At 44.2% G+C, this 25,650-nt stretch overlaps 1 protein-coding gene across 3 annotated transcripts in view; it reads right to left on the reverse strand.

Annotated features, from left to right (window-relative positions):
- acsl6 (acyl-CoA synthetase long chain family member 6) overlaps nt 1–25,650 on the reverse strand; it is a 103,401-nt gene that overhangs the window by 25,331 nt on the left and 52,420 nt on the right. For all 3 annotated transcript variants that reach the window (XM_080780133.1, XM_080780131.1, XM_080780132.1), the window contains exons 2-7: nt 13,480–13,700; nt 9,260–9,374; nt 5,378–5,442; nt 4,897–4,998; nt 3,306–3,405; nt 1,307–1,485 (exon numbers count right to left, since the gene is read on the reverse strand). In XM_080780133.1, the coding sequence (XP_080636259.1) occupies nt 1,307–1,485; nt 3,306–3,405; nt 4,897–4,998; nt 5,378–5,442; nt 9,260–9,374; nt 13,480–13,683 (765 nt within the window). In that variant the 5' untranslated portion in view covers nt 13,684–13,700. The remainder of the gene's footprint in view (nt 1–1,306; nt 1,486–3,305; nt 3,406–4,896; nt 4,999–5,377; nt 5,443–9,259; nt 9,375–13,479; nt 13,701–25,650) is intronic.

Below are 25,650 nucleotides of genomic sequence, written 5' to 3' on the forward strand. Positions count from 1 at the left end.
ACTACAGCAGGTCTGCAAAAAGATCCTCTAAATTCCCTAAACTGGGCCTGGGCCGTGGCTCAGCGGTCCAGGCACCTTGGCTGGTAATACAGTCTGGCAGTGTGCCGCGGTTTCGACTCCCGATCCCGACGGCCTTTACTGCATGTCATCCCCCCCCCCATCTCTCTCCCCATTTCCTGTCAGCCTACTGTCTGTCCCTCCATAAAAAATATAAAATAAAAAGGGGAAAGCCACAAAAAAAAACCATTTAAATTCCCTAAACTAAACACCAAAAAAATAAATCCAGTCAATTACCTTTTACAAGTACATTATGGGACGTTGGAGAGAGCAGGTAACATTCAGTAACATTCATACTGAGTCATTATTTAATCCTTTTTCTCCCATTTTAGTTGTTATGCCAATGAGTCCTCCCCAAACATTTTCTGGAGTACGTGCAACAACAAATCCTCATCACCCTCCCCATCCGGATTCTCTCCACCGAACGGGGGCCAATAAAGTCCTGCTGTTGAAAACCTGCACGCTCCCTGGGTCATTCCACCAAAAGAACATCCCTACTCTCGGCTTAAGGCGTTTAATGTTCCGCAGCAGCAGCAGTCAATGAAGCGACGAATACCTTGAAACTGCTCACGTCGTGTACTTTGACACTGAAATGTGTGGCTATAGGAGATTCTTCATGATTTATACATTTGCTTTTATGTTCGGTAACTCTGATCTTCAATTCTGTCTGTTTTGCCGACATAACTAAACATTTCAACATATGAGCTACATACTTGGTGTTAAAAGCAATTATACGCCTAAGAGAAGCTAATAACGTCGATGTGACACACTGTTAGCCTGTGGATCAGTTCTAGCCATGGTGTATAAATTAGGCATCATTGTAGTACAGTGGTTCTCGAAGAGGGTTATGGGGACCCCAAGGGGACCTTGAGGGGGTTCCAAGGGGTCCCAGCTAGATGATTGATATTTAGGAACCGAATGGACCCTTGTGGGTCTATAACTCAGAGACTGTACTCTCAGAGTCATGGGGATCCTCTATGGGATCCATGTACTAAACCAGAGGTTCTAAACGTTTTTGCCCCGCCCCCTCCCGACCCACAATATAAATTGACTGCTACAATAACCTTAATAATAGAGACAATACATCATAAATAAATACTGAAACCATACGTGTACTATTTATGTAAACTCTTCATTTCCATTTTCAAAGCCATTCAGTTGCATAAATGGGTGGGTTGAGAACCCCTGTGCTAAACTGCGGTGTTTAGAACCACTACACCTCCATACCAGTGGCGTGTTGGTGTCCTACCTCCACCTCTCTCAGGGACTGGACATGGATGCCACAGCCCTCGGCGTGCTCCGCCAGCGCCGAGTCAAACTCGTCCATGAGGATGATTCTCCGCAGGCCCATGGTCTCCTTCCGCTCCACGTTGCCCAGGAGCACCTCGGCCTTCTCCGCCTTGTCACAGATCACCGTGGAGATGTCCGCTGGAGAGACACACACAAAGCACACAAGAGCGGCCACCGTCACCCCCTTGTGTGAATGAATTTAGAAGAAAACTAAAATAAACGTGCGGGTCGCAGTGGGGGCACAGACCCGGGAAAGCAAATACAAGAGCATGTCCTGATGTGGTTCAATTTGAATTAGATCAAAGCTGAATGGATGAATGTCCAGTTCATTAACTCAGTATAGAGCGTCGCAGTCCTGCCCCCTTTTATGACGACGCCAGGCCCAGGAAATTAATCACAATGCATTTTTCCCATAGACATTTCAGAAAGTATTTATTTAAAGACGTTTACGCCGCGGACAAAGCCAACTCTTGTCGTGACCAATCATGACACTAAACATAATGTTTTGGGCCAAACAAATAATTACAAAGAAGAAAAACAACAAAAAAAGCAATTTTTTTCTACTTTCTACTTCTTTGTTTGGCCCAAAACATTGTGTTTACTGTCATGATTTGTCACGACAAGAGTTGGCTTTGTCCGCGGCGTAAAAGTCTTTAAATAAATACTTTCTGAAAAGTCTATGAGGAAAAATATTTTCCGGGTCTCTCGAGGGGGCGGGACTGCGACGCTCTATAGAGGGTATGCATGCATAAAGTGAGCGGCAAAGTGAGTTTAACTCCGTTTAACGTCGTTTAATGCAATCAGATAGGACCTGCCAAGGCCAGAAAGTAGTTTGTTGGCACTCAGTAGGCGTTCCGAACTTCCCGCATAACTTCCGGTTATGATGATGAAAAAAGCCGCTGAAGCTCGCAACGTGTCGCCCTGCACCGCATTGTGAGCTTGTATATCTGCTCTTTTCAGAGCGCAACACCGGAGCGAAAAACATAAAATGACTTGTCTTTTATTTCTACTGGATCTCTTTTCAACTAGTCCCTCTGAATGGCAGAGACACTACTTTCAGCGGGCAAAATTACAGTTTCCAACTCGGTGGCTCCATGCTGCTTCATAAAGTACTTACCTACTGTAGGAGTAATTAACTCAATGTCTTTACCACTAAGGCTTAAAAAAAACACTCTTTAAGTTAAGCTTTAACTTAAAGACTTAAGCCCAATTTATACTAGGTTGCTTGCCGACAACTGTGATGGGAGAACAAATGAATCTCTACCAGGTCACAGAATAGTGTGAGGGGGCCCGGGCCGGTCTAGCGGTCCGGTCACCCAGCCTGACAGCGTGTCGTGGGTTCGAGTCCCGATCCTGATGACCTTTGCTGTGTGTCACCCCCCATTTTTCTGTCTACCTATCAATAAAAAAAGGCATAAAACCCCCCCAAAAATAGATTTTTTTTTTAATAAAATAAGAAATAAAATAGTGTGAGGGTAACATGACATGAGTGACATAGTGTCAAGCCTTTTCACACTCGACAACATTCTACAGTATAAGTGTGTCCACGGACACTTCCTGTTGCAGTGTTTATGAAAATCAGTGGCTGACAGGAAATACTGTAGACCTGGAGCCAAGCTGTTCCCTAGCAACACGATTCCACTGACAAGGTTTATATCAGCCCTAGGCTAAGCTTATTACTGTGTGTGTGTGTGTGTGTGTGTGTGTGTGTGTGTGTGTGTGTGTGTGTGTGTGTGTGTGTGTGTGCGTGCGTGCGTGCGTGTGTACTGTATGTGTACTGTATGTGTGCATGCTGTCTGTCTGTCTGTCTGTCTGTCTGTCTGTCTGTCTGTCTGTCTGTCTGTCTGTGTGTGCTGTATGTGTGCATGCATACATGTGAGTGTGCATGAGTGCGTGCTGTGTATGCCGTGTGTGTGTACAGGTGCGCATGCATGTGATGTACGTGTGTGTGCTCTTACCAGTGTTGATAATGTAGCGGATGGCATCAGGGCCCAGTGTGTCGTACAGAGGGACCACGACCATGGAGTAGGTGTAGCACGCCAGCTCTGAGATGATCCACTGTACAGGACACAAACACACACACACACACACACACACACACACACAGGTAAGGAACCAGGAGGTAGCTGACTTCTACAAGCTTAACCGGTTCACTATGTCTGTGTCTGCGTGCGTGCGTGCGTGCGTGCGTGTGTGCGTGCGTGCCGTGCGTGCCTGTGTGTGTGTGTGTGTGTGTGTGTGTGTGAGTGTTTGTGTGTACTGCCTAGTGCACTTAAGTGAGGGGAAGCCAGGAAATAAACAGAAGTGAAATCACAGCTGACTTGCATTATTATGAACAAACACTCCTAGGAGTGTCCGGGGTTGTCTGTCAGCTTGGTGTGGTTCAGGAAGAGTGAGGTTAACCTCTCAGACCCTCTCTATACTTATACAGACCTGAGCTGTCACTTTACTTTCTGCGCACGTTTTTCACCTCTACGTCATTCTTCATCTACAAGCTCACAACGGAGCGAATGTAGGGTTGCTTGGGCTCAAGTGGATATTCATATAATTTACCCGACTGAAAACACCAAAAGCGCTCGCCTAAGAACGCTTCGGCGTGGCTGAGTTGAAAATATTTCAGCTCAAGTTTCAAGCAGATGAAAACGCCACACGTGAACATGCCAGTGCAAAATTAATTCTCAGTGCCACACCACACCCTCCCAACCTCAAACATCTTGGAGGACAGGGCCCCTGAAAAGACCAGCACCAGCACATTGTCTATTCATTATATCATACAGTATATTATCGACAACAACATACTTTATACCAACATACTGTGTAGACAATAGCCAGGCACTGTGTGTGAGGGTGAATTTTCCTGTTTCTCTCCTGTCTCTATTTTGACTATTTAAACTTTCAAATTCGTCATTAGTTTGTAAGTTGACGCTGTCCTGCACTCATTTATCCCCAGTTAATTTTGTGTGTTATCCTCCACATCCACTGTACTATATTTGGGGACGTGAGAACAATAATTATTACAACATTGTGGGGTGGGCATTGGACAGGGGATGGACTTCCCAGCATGCTTCGGGGTGCACACATGTTTTTGGTTATTGTTTTATAGTCATTTAATCGAGTTGTTGTTTGCCACGGGAATGTGTTTGGGTGTTCCATTGTGCTAAGTTTATATGTATTAACCAAACCATGAGGGTTACGGATGATATTGTGGGCAGCGTACCCCCTCCGATTTCTGTTTGGAGACGTTGTTTGGATGGTGTTAAAATAAAATAGAAGTGTTTCTATGTAAATTCATTGTCATGTCTTCTTCCATTGATAAGAAGCGCACTGGTGTTATATTATATTATATTGTATCATTTCTGTTGAAAATACACGTTTTTGTTAAGTATAGATTAGTCAGATTCAGACAGATGCCCACAGGCATGCATGCACGCACACATGCAGTCCGACACACGCACGCACACATGCAGCGCGCGCACACACACACACACACACACACACACACACACACACACACACACACACACACACACACACACACACACACGTTACCTCTGGCCTGTTCTGAGAGAAGACCCCTATGAACTGAGTGGGGTTGGGCAGACAGCCCTGGTGTAGAAGGCCGGAGCCCAGGTACTCCGCCCGGCCTGTGACCTACAAAACAGGAGTGTGAGAAGATGTGATGTTTGTACCTCTAGTTTAACAAACAATGGGGGACAAGTTGTGGGGAGTGTAACCCCAACCCCTCATGTTTCATGACAACCAATGCTGCCAGTCAGGGCAGGAGAAAAGAACAACGTTAATCTATAAATGTCATGCCGCTGGAAATGAGTGTGGTGGATATTACTAGAACATTGGCTCTATACAGCTAGCAATGTGCTTGCTCAAAATAATGCCATGAAATTGTGCTTGCATAAGTCTGTCATATTAGACCATAATTGTTTACGGTTCTATTATTGTCACCAATGTAACTGTGCTTGCATAAGCCTGTCATAATTATAGACCATGGCATCGTCAAACTTTTCCAACTAACCTCTTTGTAGGAAATCCATTTGTAAGGCTGGTTGGGTAGCCGAGAGCCTAGACAAGGACCATCACCTGTTGATTGCAAGTAAAGGAGTTAGCGAGGAGAGACAGAAAAAAACACAGACGTGAGAACAGAGATGTAGAACATTAAGGTCAACTGGTACAATCACTTAACCATATTAAACCTGGCATCCCTACTTAGAGCATGTCATTATAGGCATTTATTGAGTGGTGCAGCCACTCCATTGCGTATAGCTACTGTATGTGTGTCCCTCTGTTGTCGTTCTATTTGTTTTTAATTGAAATCTTTGAAAAATGTACCTAATGTAATGTGAGGGCCTGATGGCTCTGTCTATTTATTTTTGTATGTGTCTCGACAGCAGTAATGCTATGGAAATGCAATTAAGAGAACTGGCAAGCACACTTGTGAATCGGTGAATGTTTGATATTTGCGCCCGAGTTTTAAACTCGTGTAGTGTGTGCTGTATAAAATAATCTGATAAAATAACCGATTATCCTGTAGTGTGTTGTGCTATCAGATTTCAGATTGGGGAAAAAATCGGCTAGTGTAAGGACACCTTTAGTCTGTTAGTGCCAGTCAATGAATGTTAAGCCTGGTGTTATAAGTGTATGTAAGCCTGTTATGTTATGTTAAATATAATCTCTCTGCGATTAAATCTTAGAGGTTGGCATATGGCATATGAATATATATTCTGACTCACATATAACTGAAATGTTTGAAAAGACTCGAACAAGTCTTAGTTGATTTTTGAGCCATGCTGTTTCAAGGTCAAATCCCTGTTCCATACTGCAGGCTGCCTAAAGGGTGGGTCACAGGCCTTGCCGGTTTATGGAAAGGCTAAAATGTAATTTAGATAGCATGTCATGATATTATACTGTTTGTTTGTTTACCTATGATTCTAGATTTATATTGCATTCTATGCATTCGATATATTACCTCATGTCTTCCGTGCTTACTGTAAATCACTCTGGATTAAGAGCGTCTTCTAAATGCAGAAATTGTAAATTGTTACTGATCACATGACCCCCCCCATATCAGCCCAATGGTACAATATATTAATTGCATAATATCGTTGAAAGTGGGTGGTATTCCCCTTTGAGTCTATCTGTTAGATTCCTAAAAATGTTTTCCCTAATTAAAAGTATTAAACAACAAGGTTCCATTTTCCATTTCCTGAAAAGTAATTGTTTTGGACATTGGACAGTGACGATGTGAAGGTTGTGTTTCAGGTTTAAAGTATATAGCCTGGCCCAGCCTGTGTGATTTCTGGAAACGAGTAAGCCACATGCGTAGGTATACTAGTTAGCGTTAGCGGACTAGTTATGTCTGTCTATTAGAGTGTGCGAAACCCCCTTGTATACGCAGTCTTTGTCTACCTGCTGAATCCTGTGTGCACGCAACTCTGTGTACACGCAATTCAATTCAATTCAAAGGGCTTTATTGGCATGAGAAAACATACGTTTACATTGCCAAAGCAGAAAGAACAAAACAACAATACAGCAATACACTCAAAACAAAAATTATGTACTTTGAAGGTCAGAATCTTCAATAGATCAACTTCTGTGTACCAAGATAACTCGATGCAGGTATAGTGCAGGAATATACACAATGATTAGTCTTTAGGGTGGTTGTGTTCCATTTGATATCCTTCTCCTATCACAGCAACTCACAAATCTTGCTGCTGTGTTTGCACATTGTTGTACTTCGCCCAGCAGATATGGGAGTTTTTTGTCATTGGTCATGTTTTCAAAATCTCCGTGTGTGGTTGTAATCTGTGGGAAGTATGTGTCTCTGATGTCTTGGTACAATGGACAGTACACGCATTGAGACCTGTCACCAGCTTCTACAAAGTTTTCTGTTTCTATATCAGTGGTTGTCAAACTATTTCATGGCAAGGGCCCCAAAGATTATATGTAAACGGCCGCCGACCCCCATCTGAAAATATGTTGTTCCACGTTTTCACAATTTTTCTAATATAGCAGATCTACAAGCTCATATAGCGTGGCACTCGGTGAGCTTGTAGATGTGCTATTTTCCAATAGCTAATGTTAGAAATGATGGTTAAAGTGGTTCAAACCTATGGTGACACAGATACATTCCATAATGGGTTAAGCTTTCACTCCTAGCTCTTTCCTGCGTCTATAAGGTTTCTTCCAATATTGCTCACAGCCTTGAACCTCCCACACACCTAGATCTCTCTGCATCGCATCCTCCTGCTAACACAGGACGCCTATATGGTTTAATGGTTTCCCTTCCTACGCTCCGACGACCTAGACTCTCCCAAGCTGTTGATCCGAATGACCCCTCCCCCCTTCGGTCAGGACTGCAGACTCACTGCTAATTCCGCCGCAGTCGGAAGACACAACTCTCCACTCTCCCCCACCCTCCCATAGATCATATTGGTTATGCTGCTATGCATTGTGTGTATCTGGCTTACTTGTTCACGTCATGTAATTTTGAATAGACATACTGATTGTTGACAATTGTACATGTAAATAATGTTAATTTAAACATAGATAGAAAAAATAGATAGATAGGCCGCTGCAGTTCATTGGCAGGAAGTGAAGCGGAAGTGCCATAGGGAAGCGCTGAAGGCACGCTGATGTGACTCATGTGACTCCTCCATGTCTCTCACTGTCACTCAAGTGACTACTGGCCAATCACAGTGCGTCTTTTCCGCACCAGGGGCCCACTCGTGGGCTGTGAGGAGCCCCCAAATAATTGACAAAACACTAAGATTTGAATGATAATACAACATTAATATTAAAATCATACTCGTGTGAAGTGAAGGGCGCAGTGAGGGCAGTATTTATATCAGCCACATGTCAGATACTGAGCTACAGTACGGATACGTACTGTATTGGGTCAGTGCACACAGCCACATACTGTACATCGTTGCTGTCAGGCAGAAACCTTGCATTTCCTATCGTGCAAGAGTGTCACACAAATGTAGCAAAAATAGACGATCTACACGTTCACACGTGTTTTATAATGAATAATGAATTGCATTGTCGCTTGTCCAAGTGCTCAAAGCGCTTTACAATGGTTCCTTCATTCATACACTGGGAGGTGAAGCGGAGAACAGTCGACGCCAAGCGTCCTCACTTCCCACATTCACACACCAATGGTGGCGAGCTCACACCGACCAACTCATTGGAGGCAATGTAGGGTTCAGTGTCTTGCCCAAGGACACTTCGACATGTACAAATGTTTCGGTCCTAAGACCTTCGTCAGTGCTATATCATAGCACTGACGAAGGTCTTAGGACCGAAACGTTTGCTTTTTAATTTCCCTTTGAGCAGAATGGAGATCCCTGATGTCATCAATATTGGCCAGCAACTCTACATCTGACCTCAAACCCTTAGATCTCCATATATGGATATATTTCAGAACCTGTTCTGACATTCCATTATGTTGATCCTTCCCCATCCATCTTTCCTCTTCGATGACTCCCTTTTGACTTATACCTGTCCATTCAAATTTCAAACTCTAGACGGGCCTGTCCCAAAGTTATCAGTGCAGTCGCACCCGGCAGCCGGCGAAAACTAGAGTTCTCAACAGATCTCCATATACTGTGGCCTGTTCTGACATTCCATATGTTGATCTGACCTCATCAAACCCTGTACACTGTACAAGACATGCTCCTTAATATTCCATGCTGATCTGACCCCCATGCCAAAGTGCAAGCGCTCGCCAGCAGTCTGCCGTCAACGAGGCGGATGCGTGCGCACTTCTCGCCCTCAGGCGTCTTACTGGTATTATATGTGATGTAAACGGTTTTGTGCACACGTGCGTGCGTGCGTGTGTGTGTGTGTGTGTGTGTGTGTGTGTGTGTGTGTGTGTGTGTGTGTGTGCAGTCCTACTCACCAGATATGTGCAGGCCTCTCTGAAACACCTCATACATGGTTTTTGCATCGTCATGGTAGTGAGCCAGCAGCTTGGAGCTATCGCCCATCATTGACCTACGAGCCCCACCCTCATGCTGATGGAGAAAGACAGACAGACAGACAGACAGACAGGGAGGGAGACAGACAGACAGACAGACAGGGAGGGAGGGAGACAGGGAGAGAGTGAGGTTACTAAATCATAAGGTGTTAGGCTCGCTGACTCAACAGGGTCTAGGATTTTATTTCCAGGAAAATAGAGATAACACTAGGAAAAAAAGGAGAAAAAAAAATAAAGTGAATTGCCCAACAATATGAATACTTTAGTTTTTTTACCCCCATTTCGCCTCAATTTACTAGTTAAGCCTCGCACAGACATCTCTGGGTTGTCACTGCTGTCGTATCCTACTGACTCACCCACCAGGAGGACATACAGTAGAGCCATCGTCCTACTCCTCCCACCCAACACTCTGTGCTGACAGGTAGGAAGTAACACTCAGACAGTAGGAATACGTGTAGTGACAATTATCACCCTCCCCTGCCCGGCTTCCCTTCCCTGAACATGTGACAATTGTGTTCGTGGAGACGCGCGACAAAGCCGGATGTACTGTACCACGGTGGATTTGAACCCACAACCTCTGTGGTGGTGCCGGGCAGGCACTTTATCACTGCGCCGCATGAGTGCATTTTGATTATATTTTTTATTTTGTTGGTAACCATTGTACTATAAGGGACAATATTATATGAGAGCGTGTGCTTTTCCGTCATTATTGGACACTACATGTTTAGGCACTTCATTGCTTGGTTTGTTCTGTGGGGTTTATAATCAATGCACAGAGAATGGCAGCTCAGTGACTTTGTGGTTAGATTGTCTGCCCTGAGATTGGGAGGTGAGGCTTTCAACATACTGTACCAAAGACTGTAAAATGGCACCCAGTGTCTCAATGCTTGGCACATGGGGTATGTCCCTGTGACATATAGCATCATGTCCAGGAGATGTATTTGTACATCATGGCTGGGGGATGACACTTAGCCTACATCAGGCTGCCTCATGCAGCAGAAACAAGAGATATAGGGTTCTGCCCCATGGGCCACGTGTTGCGAAAGGCTTCTTAAGAGCATACAATTTAGGGACAAACCAAGCTGGTTACACACTGGCATTGTCTCTAACCTTAACCTAACCCTAACCGCACGCCGAAGTCACGTAGTTGGAATGGCGCACTACTCCCAACCAAACCACGGTGGGTGGGTTGGTTTGGTTAGCATGGCAGTTGAGCTGTGGCAGAACATTGTGCAAGGCCACACAATGCATTGCAACGTGACACGTGAGATTGTAAATCGTCTATTTTCGGCCTGTGCGCAACTACATTATACGCTAGTCACACAGGTGGCAGGTGCAGCTGTAGTTCACCTTTGCTGATTTTCGATTAGATCAACGACACTGCCGCGGTTCCATTGTATCGGTCCATCAATGAAAACAGTATCTTGACAAATGTGTTGATGATGGAATGATTAAAATGAAGAAGCAAGCAACACACACAACTCATCACCCATGGCAACACACACAACTCATCACCCATGGCGACACACACAACTCATCACCCATGGCAACACACACAACTCATCACCCATGGCAACACACACAACTCATCACCCATGGCGACACACACAACTCATCACCCATGGCAACACACACAACTCATCACCCATGGCGACACACACAACTCATCACCCATGGCAACACACACAACTCATCACCCTGCATGGCAACACACACAACTCATCACCCATGGCAACACACACAACTCATCACCCATGGCAACACACACACAACTCATCACCCATGGCAACACACACAACTCATCACCCATGGCAACACACACAACTCATCACCCTGCATGGCAACACACACAACTCATCACCCTGCATGGCAACACACACAACTCATCACCCTGCATGGCAACACACACAACTCATCACCCATGGCAACACACACAACTCATCACCCATGGCAACACACACAACTCATCACCCATGACAACACACACAACTCATCACCCATGGCAACACACACAACTCATCACCCATGGCAACACACACACAACTCATCACCCATGGCAACACACACAACTCATCACCCATGGCAACACACACAACTCATCACCCATGGCAACACACACAACTCATCACCCATGGCAACACACACAACTCATCACCCCTGGCAACACACACAACTCATCACCCATTGCAACACACACAACTCATCACCCATGGCAACACACACAACTCATCACCCATGGCAACACGCACAACTCATAGGCATGTAACGATTCACTCAACTCATGATACGATTCGTATCATGATATGAGGTTCGCGATACGATTTTTCACGGTATTAAAAAAAAAGAAAATATTTTCCAGATTTTTTTTATATAATTTATCTTCCCCCGAGCATTTTTTATTTAACTACATTGCAAAAGAAGTAGCATTCATTTTGACAGTGCAGAAACATAATTGCCTTCCTTGATGTATTGATGAGCATCAAGGACCATCACCTGGGCACAGTCACAGACGCACACAGCTCCCCTCTACAGTGCTCTACTACTGAAAGTGACTCAGTCTTATTACATTTCATATCACACACACCATGATTCACTATAGCCCCCCTAAAAAAAAGATTTATTAAATCGATTCATATCATCAGGATTAATATCGATATACGATATATCGTTACATGACTACTCATCACCCATGGCAACACACACAATTCACCAGAACTGTGCACTGATTTATGACACAGATGTTACACTAGTAATCTCTCTCTCTCTCTCTCTCTCTCTTAACCATGACCTGATGCAGGACATTGATCTGTTCACATGGGACGTGGTGTGGGCACATACATTCCATTTTTGGAAATGCTGGACCAACAAAAAACAATGTGTCTCCTCAATTGAGGAGGGATTGTTAAAATGTAGAGGGACCAACAGTTCATAGCATTAATAAACGGCTACAGGGCATTATTTGAAACATGTGGACCGTTTAAACTGCAAGAAAAAAAAATGAACCATGACACACAAAGCAGATGTGAGTCCAGCTTGCTGTGTGTGTGTGTGTGTGTGTGTGTGTGTGTGTGTGTGTGTGTGTGCGTGCGTGCGTGCGTGCGTGCGTGCGTGCGTGCGTGCGTGCGTGCGTGCGTGCGTGCGTGCGTGCGGTTTTGTACACAAACTAGGTCAGGTTGCTATTACTGGTCCGTCAATTACTGTATCTACTGTCAACAGGCTTTAGAAAATGTCAAATCCAGGCACGCTACCAAAAAGGTTGAAAAAGGTTTCACACACCTCCGTTTGGCTGGTTTGTGGTGTGAATGCTAACCAAACAAAACCAAACCTGCATGCCATGCAGTTGAGGTGTGTCCCTACATTGTATGCTCTGTTGATTGACTATAAACCCCCAAAACAAAATATAACTGGCTACTAAATCTCAATGCCGCTAAAGGGTTTGTACCCCAGGGGCTCCATTTTCATCACCGCTGAACCCCTTATCCCCAAACTTCTTTGCCTTTTTTTTTTTACAATTTTGCAAAGAAATTTTTGAATAGTAAAATTATTATTATATTGTATTATTATTGTATTGGCTCTGCACTGCGGCGACATGGGCATAAGGGCTACGCTTATGCGGGACCTTTGTCTAAGACAAATTTCTTCCTCGGGAGACAAATAATGAAGAACCTTGAACCTAAAATGGCCAGTCTACAAGCTCACAACGTGTCAATGTAGATTGGCTATAGTTGAACTATTCAAAAATGTTTTTCAAAATAGTAAAAAAAAAGGCAAAGAAGTTTAGGGATAAAGGGTTTAGCGGTGACGAAAATGGAGCCCCTCACAGGTGTCAGTTTATAGCTTTTAACCACTTTAACCATTATTTTATACTTTAGCTGTTGAAAAATTGTGAAAATGTGTGCAAATCTTTGAATATATATTCTTTCACTGTGAATGTTTTTAACTCAAATTTTCAGAATGGAGTCCATAGCCAAATACAGAAAATTCCTGGGGTCCTTGACATGAAATAGTTTGAGAACCCATGGTGGCAGATCTAAATGGGTTAACCTGTACTATTCCCTATTCTCTATCCACTATTATTCTTTATTTTTCATTATTATTATAATTATTACATTACATGCAGTACATTCTCCGTTGTCACTTACGGGCAGCTCCTCAGACTGGTGGAGCAGGTCGCACGGGGGCTTGATGGGGCGGGGCCGCGTGGCCAGCCAGTAGGCCAGCACGGCGGCCAGCGCGCCGATGCCCACCAGCGTGGACGTGGGCAGGGAGCGGAAGAACTGGCTGAACTCGTCCAGCTCTGGTATCCTAAGGCCACTCAGCATCTCCGGGGCCTGCATCTTCTCCATCAGTGTGGAACTCAACTCTGGAAGAACGAGGGAGAAGAGCAGTGGTGTTTTTAACTGAAGCACTGCCAAAATGGTCGTACAGAAGTCGCTGTGACACCTGATGGGAATTAGCCGAAAGAAGAAGAAGCAGATATGGACACCACCACCACCACCACCACAGAGTGATCTGCACTTCTCCTATCTGCCTGTGAGCTCTCATTTGTGGATGTGGCCCTCCTCACCTTGAGTCAGATCTGTGCAGGCTACCGGAGATGAGAGCTCGGAGGGGTATGCAGGAGAGAAGTCAGACAGTGGTTGTCTGTGTCTGTGTGTGTGGTGGTTCTAAAATGTCCATGTTGTGCATGCTGGTGGTCACTGGCACAACCCGTGAGGCATGCAGTTCCCAGCAGGCATGCAGAATTCTGCATACTGCAGCAATGACTATATCAAAACTACTGTACCTGCTTAGTGCCCTCTCTGTCTCTCTCTCTCGAAATAACTTCGCTCTATACCATGATATGAAAGTACTACTATTGCTCATAATAGATTGCTCATAATTCCAGCCACCGATGTGTGTCAATTCCCTGTTGTAGTTTCACTCGACTGTGATTTGGCCGCAAAAAAGTGGTGTAAATGTAATGTACATTTACTCAAGTACTGTACTTAATCAAAACAAGAAAATGGGTGTCATCATACCATCATTCCTCTGCCTTTTTAGGCTCAATTCCAGTAACCCCGAATGAGAAATGAACAGCATCCCGTCAATGTCTGGTAATGTCAGTTAGGGAACTGATACTGTGCACGCACACACACACACACACACACACACACACACACACACACACACACACACACACACACACACACACACACACACACACACACGGGAACCTTGCCTATACGAGGTGACTCCAGCAGACTTTCTCGCTGAAGAGGGCTCGGCGTTACGTGTTTTGCTCGGGGACACGGGCCTGGCTAGGGGGACGAACCCGGGAACCGCTTGATTCCAAGACGGCCTCCCTACCCATTCAGCTTTGGCTGCCTGCTACGAAACGGTCTCATCCTGTTCTGCTGTTGTCATCATAGAGGGGACAGGGAATGGCCGCGTTCTGCTGTGTCATCATACAGGGGACAGGGAATGGCCGCACGTTTTGCTGTGTCATCATACAGGGGACAGGGAATGGCTGCACGTTTTGCTGTGTCATCATACAGGGGACAGGGAATGGCCACGTTTTGCTGTGTCATCATACATGGGAGAGGGAATGGCCACACGTTTTGCTGTGTCATCATACAGGGGACAGGGAATGGCCACGTTTTGCTGTGTCATCATACAGGGGACAGGGAATGGCCACGTTTTGCTGTGTCATCATACAGGGGACAGGGAATGGCCACACGTTTTGCTGTGTCAGCATAGTGGTTAACAGTAGAACATACTGAACACATGGTGGGCAGAGGAATCAAACCTGTGCCCTAATAGCTGCGGGAGAGACGTTCATACTGCTAGCTTAATCACCCAAATGGGGGTCTATTTTTAAACCCTCAGGGTTGAATTCACACTGGGAGGAGTTACCAACCCAGTATTTTCTGTATTACAATGTTATCAGTGTCTGGGCACAGCAATAACAACATTGTGCCTCAAAACACAGTGGTGCTGTGTTTTCTTTATGTACCTACAACATTTTTATTTTTTATTAATTACTGAATTAATATATATATATTATTCTTCTGTCATTGATGTTCATTGTTTAGCCTTGCAATGCCATTGGTCATGATATTGTCATCATAAACACCCCCCACGGAGGCAGAAATTCACACAACTTCAAAATCTCTGGTTTAACCTATTAACCTATTGACCTAAATTTAACTTTGACCTTTAACCCTGATAAAAGTAAGTAAAATGCCTGTAATATATATATTTTTGTGATCATTAGAATGTCTAGAACAGTTTTATTTATTATTGTTATATAGATATCCCCCAAATGTAAATTATTAATTTATTATTATTATTTTAATAATTATTATAATATGCATACCGGTAATAATTACATAATTTCCTCTACACTGTAGGCCTGCCCTACATGATCTATATTCTAGAACAATCCCCACCCTCCCCAGGGGGAAACAATCTTTAGAGAAAGTTACATGTGGTGCTGGGAGCAAACAAACCACATACAACATACAGTACAACTGCAGCATCACTCCCAATCTTCCGCCGTAGTCTGAAAACCCACCTTTTCAGACTCCATCATGGCCCATAGCACTTACCCTACCCCCTTAGATAGCATTTCTGTAGACTAGATAGCATTAAGATACAGATTTATAGCATGTTATGTAGACAGCACTATAATTGCATTGTATGTAGCCATAGCACGTCATAGTACATATGTATAGCATAGTATAGTATATATGTATAGTTTGTGTATAGTTTCATTATATAGATATTCCACTGTTACGTTCTTAGCTTACGCATGTTTCATGATAAATGCTTTTTATGTGATTTTATGTGATGTATGATGCTTTTTGTTCTTGCTTAATGTAAGTCACTCTGGATTAAGAGCGTCTGCTAAATGCCTAAATTGTAAATTGTACAGTGGCAGCATTGACAACAGAAGTCTCAGCCCCATACAGCAGTACTGACTCCACTGTGAGGGTCCATGTCTCAGCCCCATACAGCAGTACTGACTCCACTGTGAGGGTCCATGTCTCAGCCCCATACAGCAGTACTGACTCCACTGTGAGGGTCCATGTCTCAGCCCCATACAGCAGTACTGACTCCACTGTGAGGGTCCATGTCTCAGCCCCATACAGCAGTACTGACTCCACTGTGAGGGTCCATGTCTCAGCCCCATACAGCAGTACTGACTCCACTGTGAGGGTCCATGTCTCAGCCCCATACAGCAGTACTGACTCCACTGTGAGGGTCCATGCATGTCTCAGCCCCATACAGCAGTACTGACTCCACTGTGAGGGTCCATGTCTCAGCCCCATACAGCAGTACAGACTCCACTGTGAGGGTCTATGTCTCAGCCCCATACAGCAGTACAGACTCCACTGTGAGGGTCCATGTCTCAGCCCCATACAGCAGTACTGACTCCACTGTGAGGGTCCATGTCTCAGCCCCATACAGCAGTACTGACTCCACTGTGAGGGTCTATGTCTCGGCCCCATACAGCAGTACTGACTCCACTGTGAGGGTCTATGTCTCAGCCCCATACAGCAGTACTGACTCCACTGTGAGGGTCTATGTCTCAGCCCCATACAGCAGTACTGACTCCACTGTGAGGGTCCATGTCTCAGCCCCATACAGCAGTACTGACTCCACTGTGAGGGTCCATGTCTCAGCCCCATACAGCAGTACTGACTCCACTGTGAGGGTCCATGTCTCAGCCCCATACAGCAGTACAGACTCCACTGTGAGGGTCAATGTCTCAGCCCCATACAGCAGTACTGACTCCACTGTGAGGGTCTATGTCTCAGCCCCATACAGCAGTACTGACTCCACTGTGAGGGTCCATGTCTCAGCCCCATACAGCAGTACTGACTCCACTGTGAGGGTCTATGTCTCAGCCCCATACAGCAGTACTGACTCCACTGTGTGGGTCCATGTCTCAGCCCCATACAGCAGTACTGACTCCACTGTGAGGGTCCATGTCTCAGCCCCATACAGCAGTACTGACTCCACTGTGAGGGTCCATGTCTCAGCCCCATACAGCAGTACTGACTCCACTGTGAGGGTCCATGTCTCAGCCCCATACAGCAGTACTGACTGCACTGTATCTATGAACAGCCGCCTCTTGAGGTCTTCTCCAATGTCTGATTTCCACACTCTCCTCATCCCATGGCGCATACCGTGTTTTGTTGCAACTCTGGGGACAACAAGTAGGCCAACCCCAGATGACCTGAGGGGGCCTAGATGCCCTATGGACAATCCACTGACTTCCATATTCAGATCATTAGTGTAACCTTAAGCACGCATGCACACATGCACGCACACAGATACATGCATCTATTATTACATTTGAGAGAATTCCACGCCCACAATGCAAAAAGCTTTGTGCGCAGTTCATGCCTGTGCACGCCTGTGCTTTCTGGCCGTGATATGTCACTGACTTAACCTCTGCGTTTTGGTGGGTGTGCGACTAATGGGCACATCGCAGCAGGCCTTTCCTTTCCTACAAGCAGCAGTCTCTCGCTTCGTGTTGAAAGTGAAAGAGTGTAAAAGAGCCCTGTGTTGCATCAAACAAGGGAAATGTACCCAGCACGAACAACACACGATCAGTGGCCAAAGAGACATCACGAGCGCCCACACAACCTGCACAGCACGAACAACACACGATCAGTGGCCAAAGATAAATTGCTGTCTGCCTTCGTTATAAATGTATGCTTTGTGTGTGTCTCTCACTCGGATCGCACTGCGACACGTCGGTTTCCAGCGTTACTTTGTTCCGCCCCTCTATGTCTATAAAACTTTAAAAGTAGTAAGAATAGCGGAAAAGGCTGATCTACAAGCTTACAACGTGCCACAAAGTGACACGTTGTAAGCTTGCAGATAAGCTGATTTTTTTATATTTGAAAAGGTGTGGACATTTTTCGAAATGGAAACGATTATGCAAAACCATTGAAAACGATTTTGTAATCATTTTGACAGGCCTATCACACACACATTCACACAGACGATGGAGGAAACCGTTGCATGGTGCTTATCATGAGCAGGTTAGGTGTCTTGCTCAAGGACACTTCGACACAGAGCCAGGAAAAGCTGGGAATGGAATGGAAGTATGGAACAGGGAACCTGCAGTTCCTAGACAAACAGTCGACCACTCTACCTCCTGAACCACCACTCTACCTCCCCATGTAGAAGACTTGCCCAGCAGACAGGAGACAGCTAAATCGCATATCTGACAGCACATCAAAATGTCATGCTATTCACTTGCAGTACCATACTTTTATAGCGGTGAAGCTTTCCTAATTAAATCAAATAGACACTAGAGTAGACCTTGATGAAAATGACTGTCTATACGAGGTTTATACGAGATTAATAAATCCTCCTCGTTAGTCTATGCATATACCCGGATAAGCACGCAGCCAAACTAGACATTTGGGAAAAGTGGAAAATCAGCTTTGTCAGTCCCTGCATAATAATGCCAATGCCCATGTTCAATTACAAAATAATTGACCAACACAATGATACTGCTCATGTAACTGAATACTAAATGTCAGCATCTGCCAATTAGTTTCTATCAGATTTCTACTGTGGGTTCTTGCTGACACAATTAATGAGAGCATTTTGTAATTAAAACTTCTACACATAAACAACAACACAGTTGTTGTTTATGTCTGTCTCTAGTACAAAGTCTCTAGTATAAAGCTCAGCCAAGCTCGTCCCACTGCTTGCTAGTGTATTTAAATCAAAAGTAAGTCCTTTATAAGCAGAAGGGAGTTCCAACCGCGCCTCTAGCCTATGGCAGGCCAGTCTGGTGCATCTCAGACCGAATAAGCCGAATAAGCCGTTGGCAAAAGAAATTGCCTGCCGGCGGTGATTTGAGTCTGGCTTATTAGCCAGGCTATCTCAGAGGCAGTACAGGTTACAGGAGAAAAGGATGCACTGGAGCAACTCAGACAGTTTAAGCCCCTATTTTAACATCAGGGTGCAAGTATGTTTCAGTTACATCCCCATAAGTCCTTTATAACAGCTCTCTCGAGTGATGTGTGTGAGTATAGCCCGGAGACCAGATCCAGCATAATGGTCACACATACACAATTTTAATATTTGCCTCCCGTTCACTAACATTCTATGCAAGTGGAGGGGAGAGGAGCTTCTGGTGGCAAAGCAAATTCGCACCACCTGCCTCATGTGGAGTTTAACTTTGGTGAACATTGATGCAGGTATTTGGCCTTGGCAGGTGTCTGCCTGTACGTGTCCGTACACATTTGCATCAAAAATGTTGCAATCAACGCATGTCAAGGCGTCAAACACCTGCTTTCCCCGGGTTGTGGGCAGTGCTAGTTTTCTGGTATGTAGTTAATTTGACTTTTGGATGGTTGGCTTACGAAAAAAAAAACTATAAGCAAAATGGCTGCCAAGAGGGGTCAAAGTTCAACAATGTTGAGCTAGTATAAAACTGCTTTTTGGTGATTATTGAAACCCCTTCATTGATTCCAAACAGGCTGTGTTGTTCGGTTATTCAGCATGTGTATCTTTGAGTGTGTCACGTGTGTATGCACTCAAATGCTTTAAATAATCGGCTGTGTGTGTGTGTGTGTGTGTGTGTGTGTGTGTGTGTGTGTGTGTGTGTGTGTGTGTGTGTGTGTGTGTGTGTGTGTGCGTGCAAGCACTTTGTGTACTAAATGCATGTTAACCACTTAAACCCTATAAACACATTATTGACCGGGGTCCCCCAGGGCCCCCCCCTACTACTAATATTAGGCCCCTTAACCGTAAACACTACACTAATGTCCTTGTCGAACATAGCTGATCTACAAGCTCACAACTGCACTAAGTACTTTGACAACGGGTACAACAGATACATAGCTGGAGGATGTGCCTTCCCAGCAGCCATCGCCCGATACGCTTATTGTATGGCGCAGTGAAAATGCCATCCGCAAGCCTCAACACATCTTTCTCATACAACATTTGTCATACAACAAAGCAGAGGACTTAAAGGACCACTTCACCACTTTTCAACCTATCTTCATATAATAGGTCCTCACTAATAATCATGAACAAATTGCGCAATGTCTTTCTACTCGGTCTGTGTCTCATAGGAGGGCTGTGGGCAGTTCAGAAACCGTCTTCCAGTGACATCATCGATGGGGAATACAAGCTAATAAAAACTGCAGGCTTTCTAGTCCTGAAAAGTTGCAATGCGAAAATGGAAGCCATCGTTCTCACGATAATGAAAATCTAAACTTTTTTGTAAAAAAATCTTGTTTAAAAAATAATCTGCCTAATGATGATGTCACTGGAAGACGGTTTCTAAACTGCCCACAGCCCTCCTATGAGATACAGACTGAGTAGGAAAAAATCGTGCCATTTTATGATTATTATTAGTGAGGACCTATTATATGAACATACGTTGAAAAGTGGTGAAGTGGTCCTTTAAGCCATGTATTATAAGTCCTATAAAATAGCAAAAGTCACACCCGTGTTTAGTGAGGGGTGCTCTTATCATCATACATCATCTCATTCTGGCCAATTACAATGTGCGTCCTTACTTTTCCATTTTCACTTTTATCTTCAATGTTTGTGTTCACACAAACACAGAAAGCTGGGCATAGGAGGGGCTGGCGCCCCACAAACATATTAGTATTCTATATCACGTAATGTCTGACATCTCTCTACCAGCCACTTATGTACAGGTGTGATGTCCCCAGTGGCACAATCATTATGCGATAACCTATGGCACATCTCCCACCCAATCACGCCGGCCAATCACAATTTGCGTCTTCACTTTTCTGTTTTTGAGGGGCGCCAGCCCCTCCTATATACTTCTGTCCCCACACGTCTCATATTTGACATTGACAATGAAAGGAGAAATTAGGTCATATATCCGTCAAATATGACGTAAATTTGAGGTGATGTGGAATTAATCCAAGTATAAGATGACAATAGACATTCAAGCGTCCATGGAGGTTGCAATATTAGCTGAATAGACCTGAGTATTTCGCCCAGACTTATACCCAGTCCTCTGCTAAATAAAGCAATGTTACCTGAGAATAACCAATGATAAGCAGGGATATTCTAGGTGGTCAGCAATATATTATTACATCATATCAACAGTGCATGTTTCTGACCCCTCAGCCTCGTGATGAGTCGATACAGGGTGTGGACAGGGTGTGAGTGGAGTCTGGATACAGAGAGGAAGGCGTGAGGATTACCACTTCCTTCTGTCATCCAAAGCTCCGTACACTATGTTCCTGTGAGCAATAAACGATAGCTCTTATGAAAGATCTTTCTAAGTATAACTCCTATATAGTAGAGAAGAAAGCATGGGAGATGGTGCAAGCAGTATTTACTGGGCTTGCTCCGGCCAGTCAGCACTGGACAGTGCTTCTGCCAAGGGTCAGGGTGGCCATAGCTAATTTAGGGGCCCGAGACAACGGGTCATATTACAGTACATGGAGTCTACTACAGGCAGGCCTCCATGCTTCTCTCCCTGGCTGCATCATAAACAACTGAAATTATCAGTATAAAACAGCAGATCTACAAGCTCTAGATAAAAGAAGACATCAGAGGCAACATAAACATTAAATGCTATTGACAATGAAGGGAAATTAACGTCATATGTAGACAAGCAAATCGAGTAACCAATCACATACAGTATAGGCCTACAGCTTTTGTCCCCACACTTTTGTCCCCTCTCATATTTGCCATTGACAATGAAAGGAGAAATTAGGTCATATGTGACTCAAATATGACGTACATTTGTGGCAACACAAACATTAAATGCCATTGACAATGAAGGGAAAATATACGTCCTGTTATGTAGACGAGCAAATCGGCTAACCAATCACATGAGATGATGTATGATGATGTACTGATGAGAGTGCCCCTCATTTCATACGGGTGTTTTTAAGATTTGTTTTTGTGCCTTTATTGATGGTTACAGTGAAGACGGACAGGAAAGGGAGAGAGGGAAGGGGAGAGATATGCAGCAAAGGTTGAACAGGACTCGTCAGGTCAGAGCCTATATCACTTTTGTCTTTAATGTTTGTGTTTACACAAACACGAAAAGCTGGGCATAGCTCTCCATAAAATGCCTCGTCTCAACACATTTGACCAATTAACAATGAGTACTGGCAGAATATGGGCAGTGTCTGATTCAATTAATATGAAGGAACAGGTATGTAGGACAAAGTTAGTAATGGGTTGGAGTTACTGTAGGCCTAGTAGTTGCTGCCAAGTTGAATAACTTTGATCATCTTCAGACCGAGCACATTTAGCCGACAAAGCTCTGGCCAAAAGCAGACTTTTTGCATTTTTGGCACGCAAGCCATGCCACAGCTGAGCCTACCTCACAATTTCAATGTTTATAAAACACAGATTTAAAATAAATGCTGTCAAATAATGTCACCTAGTCCTTCTTTTTCTTTGACTGACAATCAAAATGGCAGAGTAGTCTTGCTGTGTCATCCTCTGTTGCACAGTGGGGCAGCAGCCATTCTCTATGGGGGGTGCCAGCGTCCAGTGTCCTGTTGTAAATTCATTGTTCGATAGTAACCTGGCTTACTTTCCCCTCTCTCTCTCTCTCTCTCTCTCTCTCTCTCTCTTTCTCTCTCTCTACGTGTCTTGTGAAGGAGTCTCACTCACTTTTCCATACGGAATATAAATTAAGCATTAAGGGTTGTCTGCACCAAGAACAATAACTATAATGATAACTGAAAATGTATTGTTTTAAAGATTCTTCAAGTGGATGGCAGAGTCCACACTAAATCTATAAGGACATTGAGAGTGGTGAATGATATAAAGGTTGGGGATCACTTTCAGAGAGATTTGATAAACAACAAACACTGAAGGCCTAAATCCATCCAAATTCACAGGGCATCATATTCAACACTCGTCAACATGTTTACAGAACCTTATCGTTTATCAGTATATATCACAGCATGTCGTCATGGTTCTTTTCCCATTCAACGTGCACACACACACACACACACACACACACACACACACACACACACACAGAGGTCTTTAAGTGCACAAGGACTGTTGCTACAGCTGAGACGAGAACAGCATGTCAGCACAGCAGCATCCCGCGACGACCCACATCACAACCGCACGAGAACGGCACCAATGACCTCGCTCACTCCCCCCTGCACGGCAAAATCCTCAGTGCTAATTTCATTCGGAGAGTGGATTGTCACTCTCTGTCACTCTCTTGCATTCCATCCATTTTTCCAATCCAATTCATTTTCATACTGCGCGGCTTTGCAGTGCAGGAAAGTGAAGTTAAAGGACAACTTTAGTTCTTTTCAACCAAGGTTCATGTTTTAGGTTGTCATTCGAGAAAGTAAAAGATGAGTGTAATTCTTTTTTCATTTGCTGCTTTCTGTCGTTTTAGGGATTTTAGCTCTTTTTGACAGGGGGGCGGGGGCATTCGAGCATGGAGCTAAATGTGTATTTTTTTTACCAAATTTGATGGTGATTAGTTTTTTTATTATTTACTATAGTCCTAATAAACCCCAGGAAATTACATCTGGCTACAGAAGATCACAGGATCTACTGATTGTGAAGGTAGCGTATTGGGGGGAAGGCTTATACTGTGTGTATAGGCTCAATATGTCAGTTTGTCACATTCAATAGATCCTGTGATCTTTTGTGGCCAGATGTAATTTCTTGGGGTTTATTAGGACTATAGTAAATAATAAAAAAATAAATCGCCATAATATTTTGTAAAAAAATACCTATTTAGCCCCATGCTCGAATGCCCCGCCCCCCTGTCAAAAACTGCAAAAATGCCAAAAACAAAAGAAAGCAGCAATTGAAAGAAAATTAACACTCATCTTTTACTTTCTCTAATAACAACCTAAAACATGAACCTTGGTTGAAAAAAACTAAAGTTGTCCATTAAGTTTTTCTTTACTGTCCCCTGTATAGAACCTTTTCATTTACAATTTACAATATAGTAATTTGGCAGACACTCGTATCCAGAGTGATTTGCAAGTGCAAAATCCGAGTAAATGGCATGAACCCTAGTTTACAAACAACTGGTCTCATAAATAGATTACAGAGAGAGCAATGCAGTGCTTCAAAGGCACTAGAATACTGTCTAAACAATCTCATGTGTATCTCATGTTTGTTCATATTTCAGACCAGAGTACTTCATGGGGACCTGTGTGGATGGAAGTCCATATTTGGACGAACCTAACATCATATTTGATAAGGTGAGATTCCATACAGCTCGACAGCTTAAAGCCTGATTCCACATAGTGTGAGGAGCAGTAGCTTGAGAGAGAAACCAAGCCCGGTGAAGTGATGGAGATACTGTGTGATTCCGAGATGAGGGAGATTCAGCAATTGACCGTAGCTGTAACCCTGGACCCTGATACAGCACAATGTAAACTCATCCTGTCTGAGGATGGAAAACAAGTTAGTCATGGAAACGTATGGAAGAATCGGCCAAACAAAAAAGAGAGATTCTCATATTGTCTATGTGTCTTAGGATTCAGGAAAGCAAAGCTTCTCCTCAGGAAGGTTTTACTATGAGGTTCGTGTTGGAGGGAAGACTGCCTGGACAATAGGAGTGGTCACAGAGTCCATCAACAGGAAGGGATCAATCTATCCGAGTCCCAAATACGGTTGCTGGACTATACGGTTGAGGAATGGAAATGAGTACAAGGCTAAAGATAACCGTACTGTCCTCATCCCTGTAAGAAAGGAACTCCAGAAAGTGTTCGTGGATTATGAGGAGGGTCGGGTCTCCTTTTATGATGTGGATGATAGAGTATATCTGTACTCTTTCACTGGCTACAGCTTCACTGAAAGACTCTATCCATACTTCAATCCTGGTGACAACTGTAATGGTACAAACTCTGCTCCTCTGACCATCTCTCCTGTCAATCAAACTGATAATGAGGGCTAATCTGCATTTACAAGAGAATGTGTGAATTACACAGTACAAGGCGGTCCTTGTACTGTGTAATTGCATGTCGGGAATGATGCAAGTTGTTCCATTTATTTTGACTCGAAGCACAATAATGTGCTCAGCCAAACCACGAAGCCGACGGGTTTGGGGTTGACCAATCAGGGAAGCCAATGCATACAATCTCCCGAACACACTGAGAAATGTCCGTCTCTTTCTCAGACCTGCAGGCTGGCAGATACAGATATTTGTGGTTTCCAAGAAACCGTTGGTCCGTCTGAATTGCCAGTTATCACTGCACACCTCAGGCTCATGAGACGCTCACTCCCCAGGTTTGAGACGGTTCGGTCGGACGCTTTCCGAGTTACACATTTCACATTTGTGTGACACACATACAGAGATTAGT

This window comes from Protomyctophum bolini, assembly GCF_963924005.1.
Source record: "Protomyctophum bolini genome assembly, chromosome: 13".
Taxonomy (NCBI): Eukaryota; Metazoa; Chordata; class Actinopteri; order Myctophiformes; family Myctophidae; genus Protomyctophum; species Protomyctophum bolini.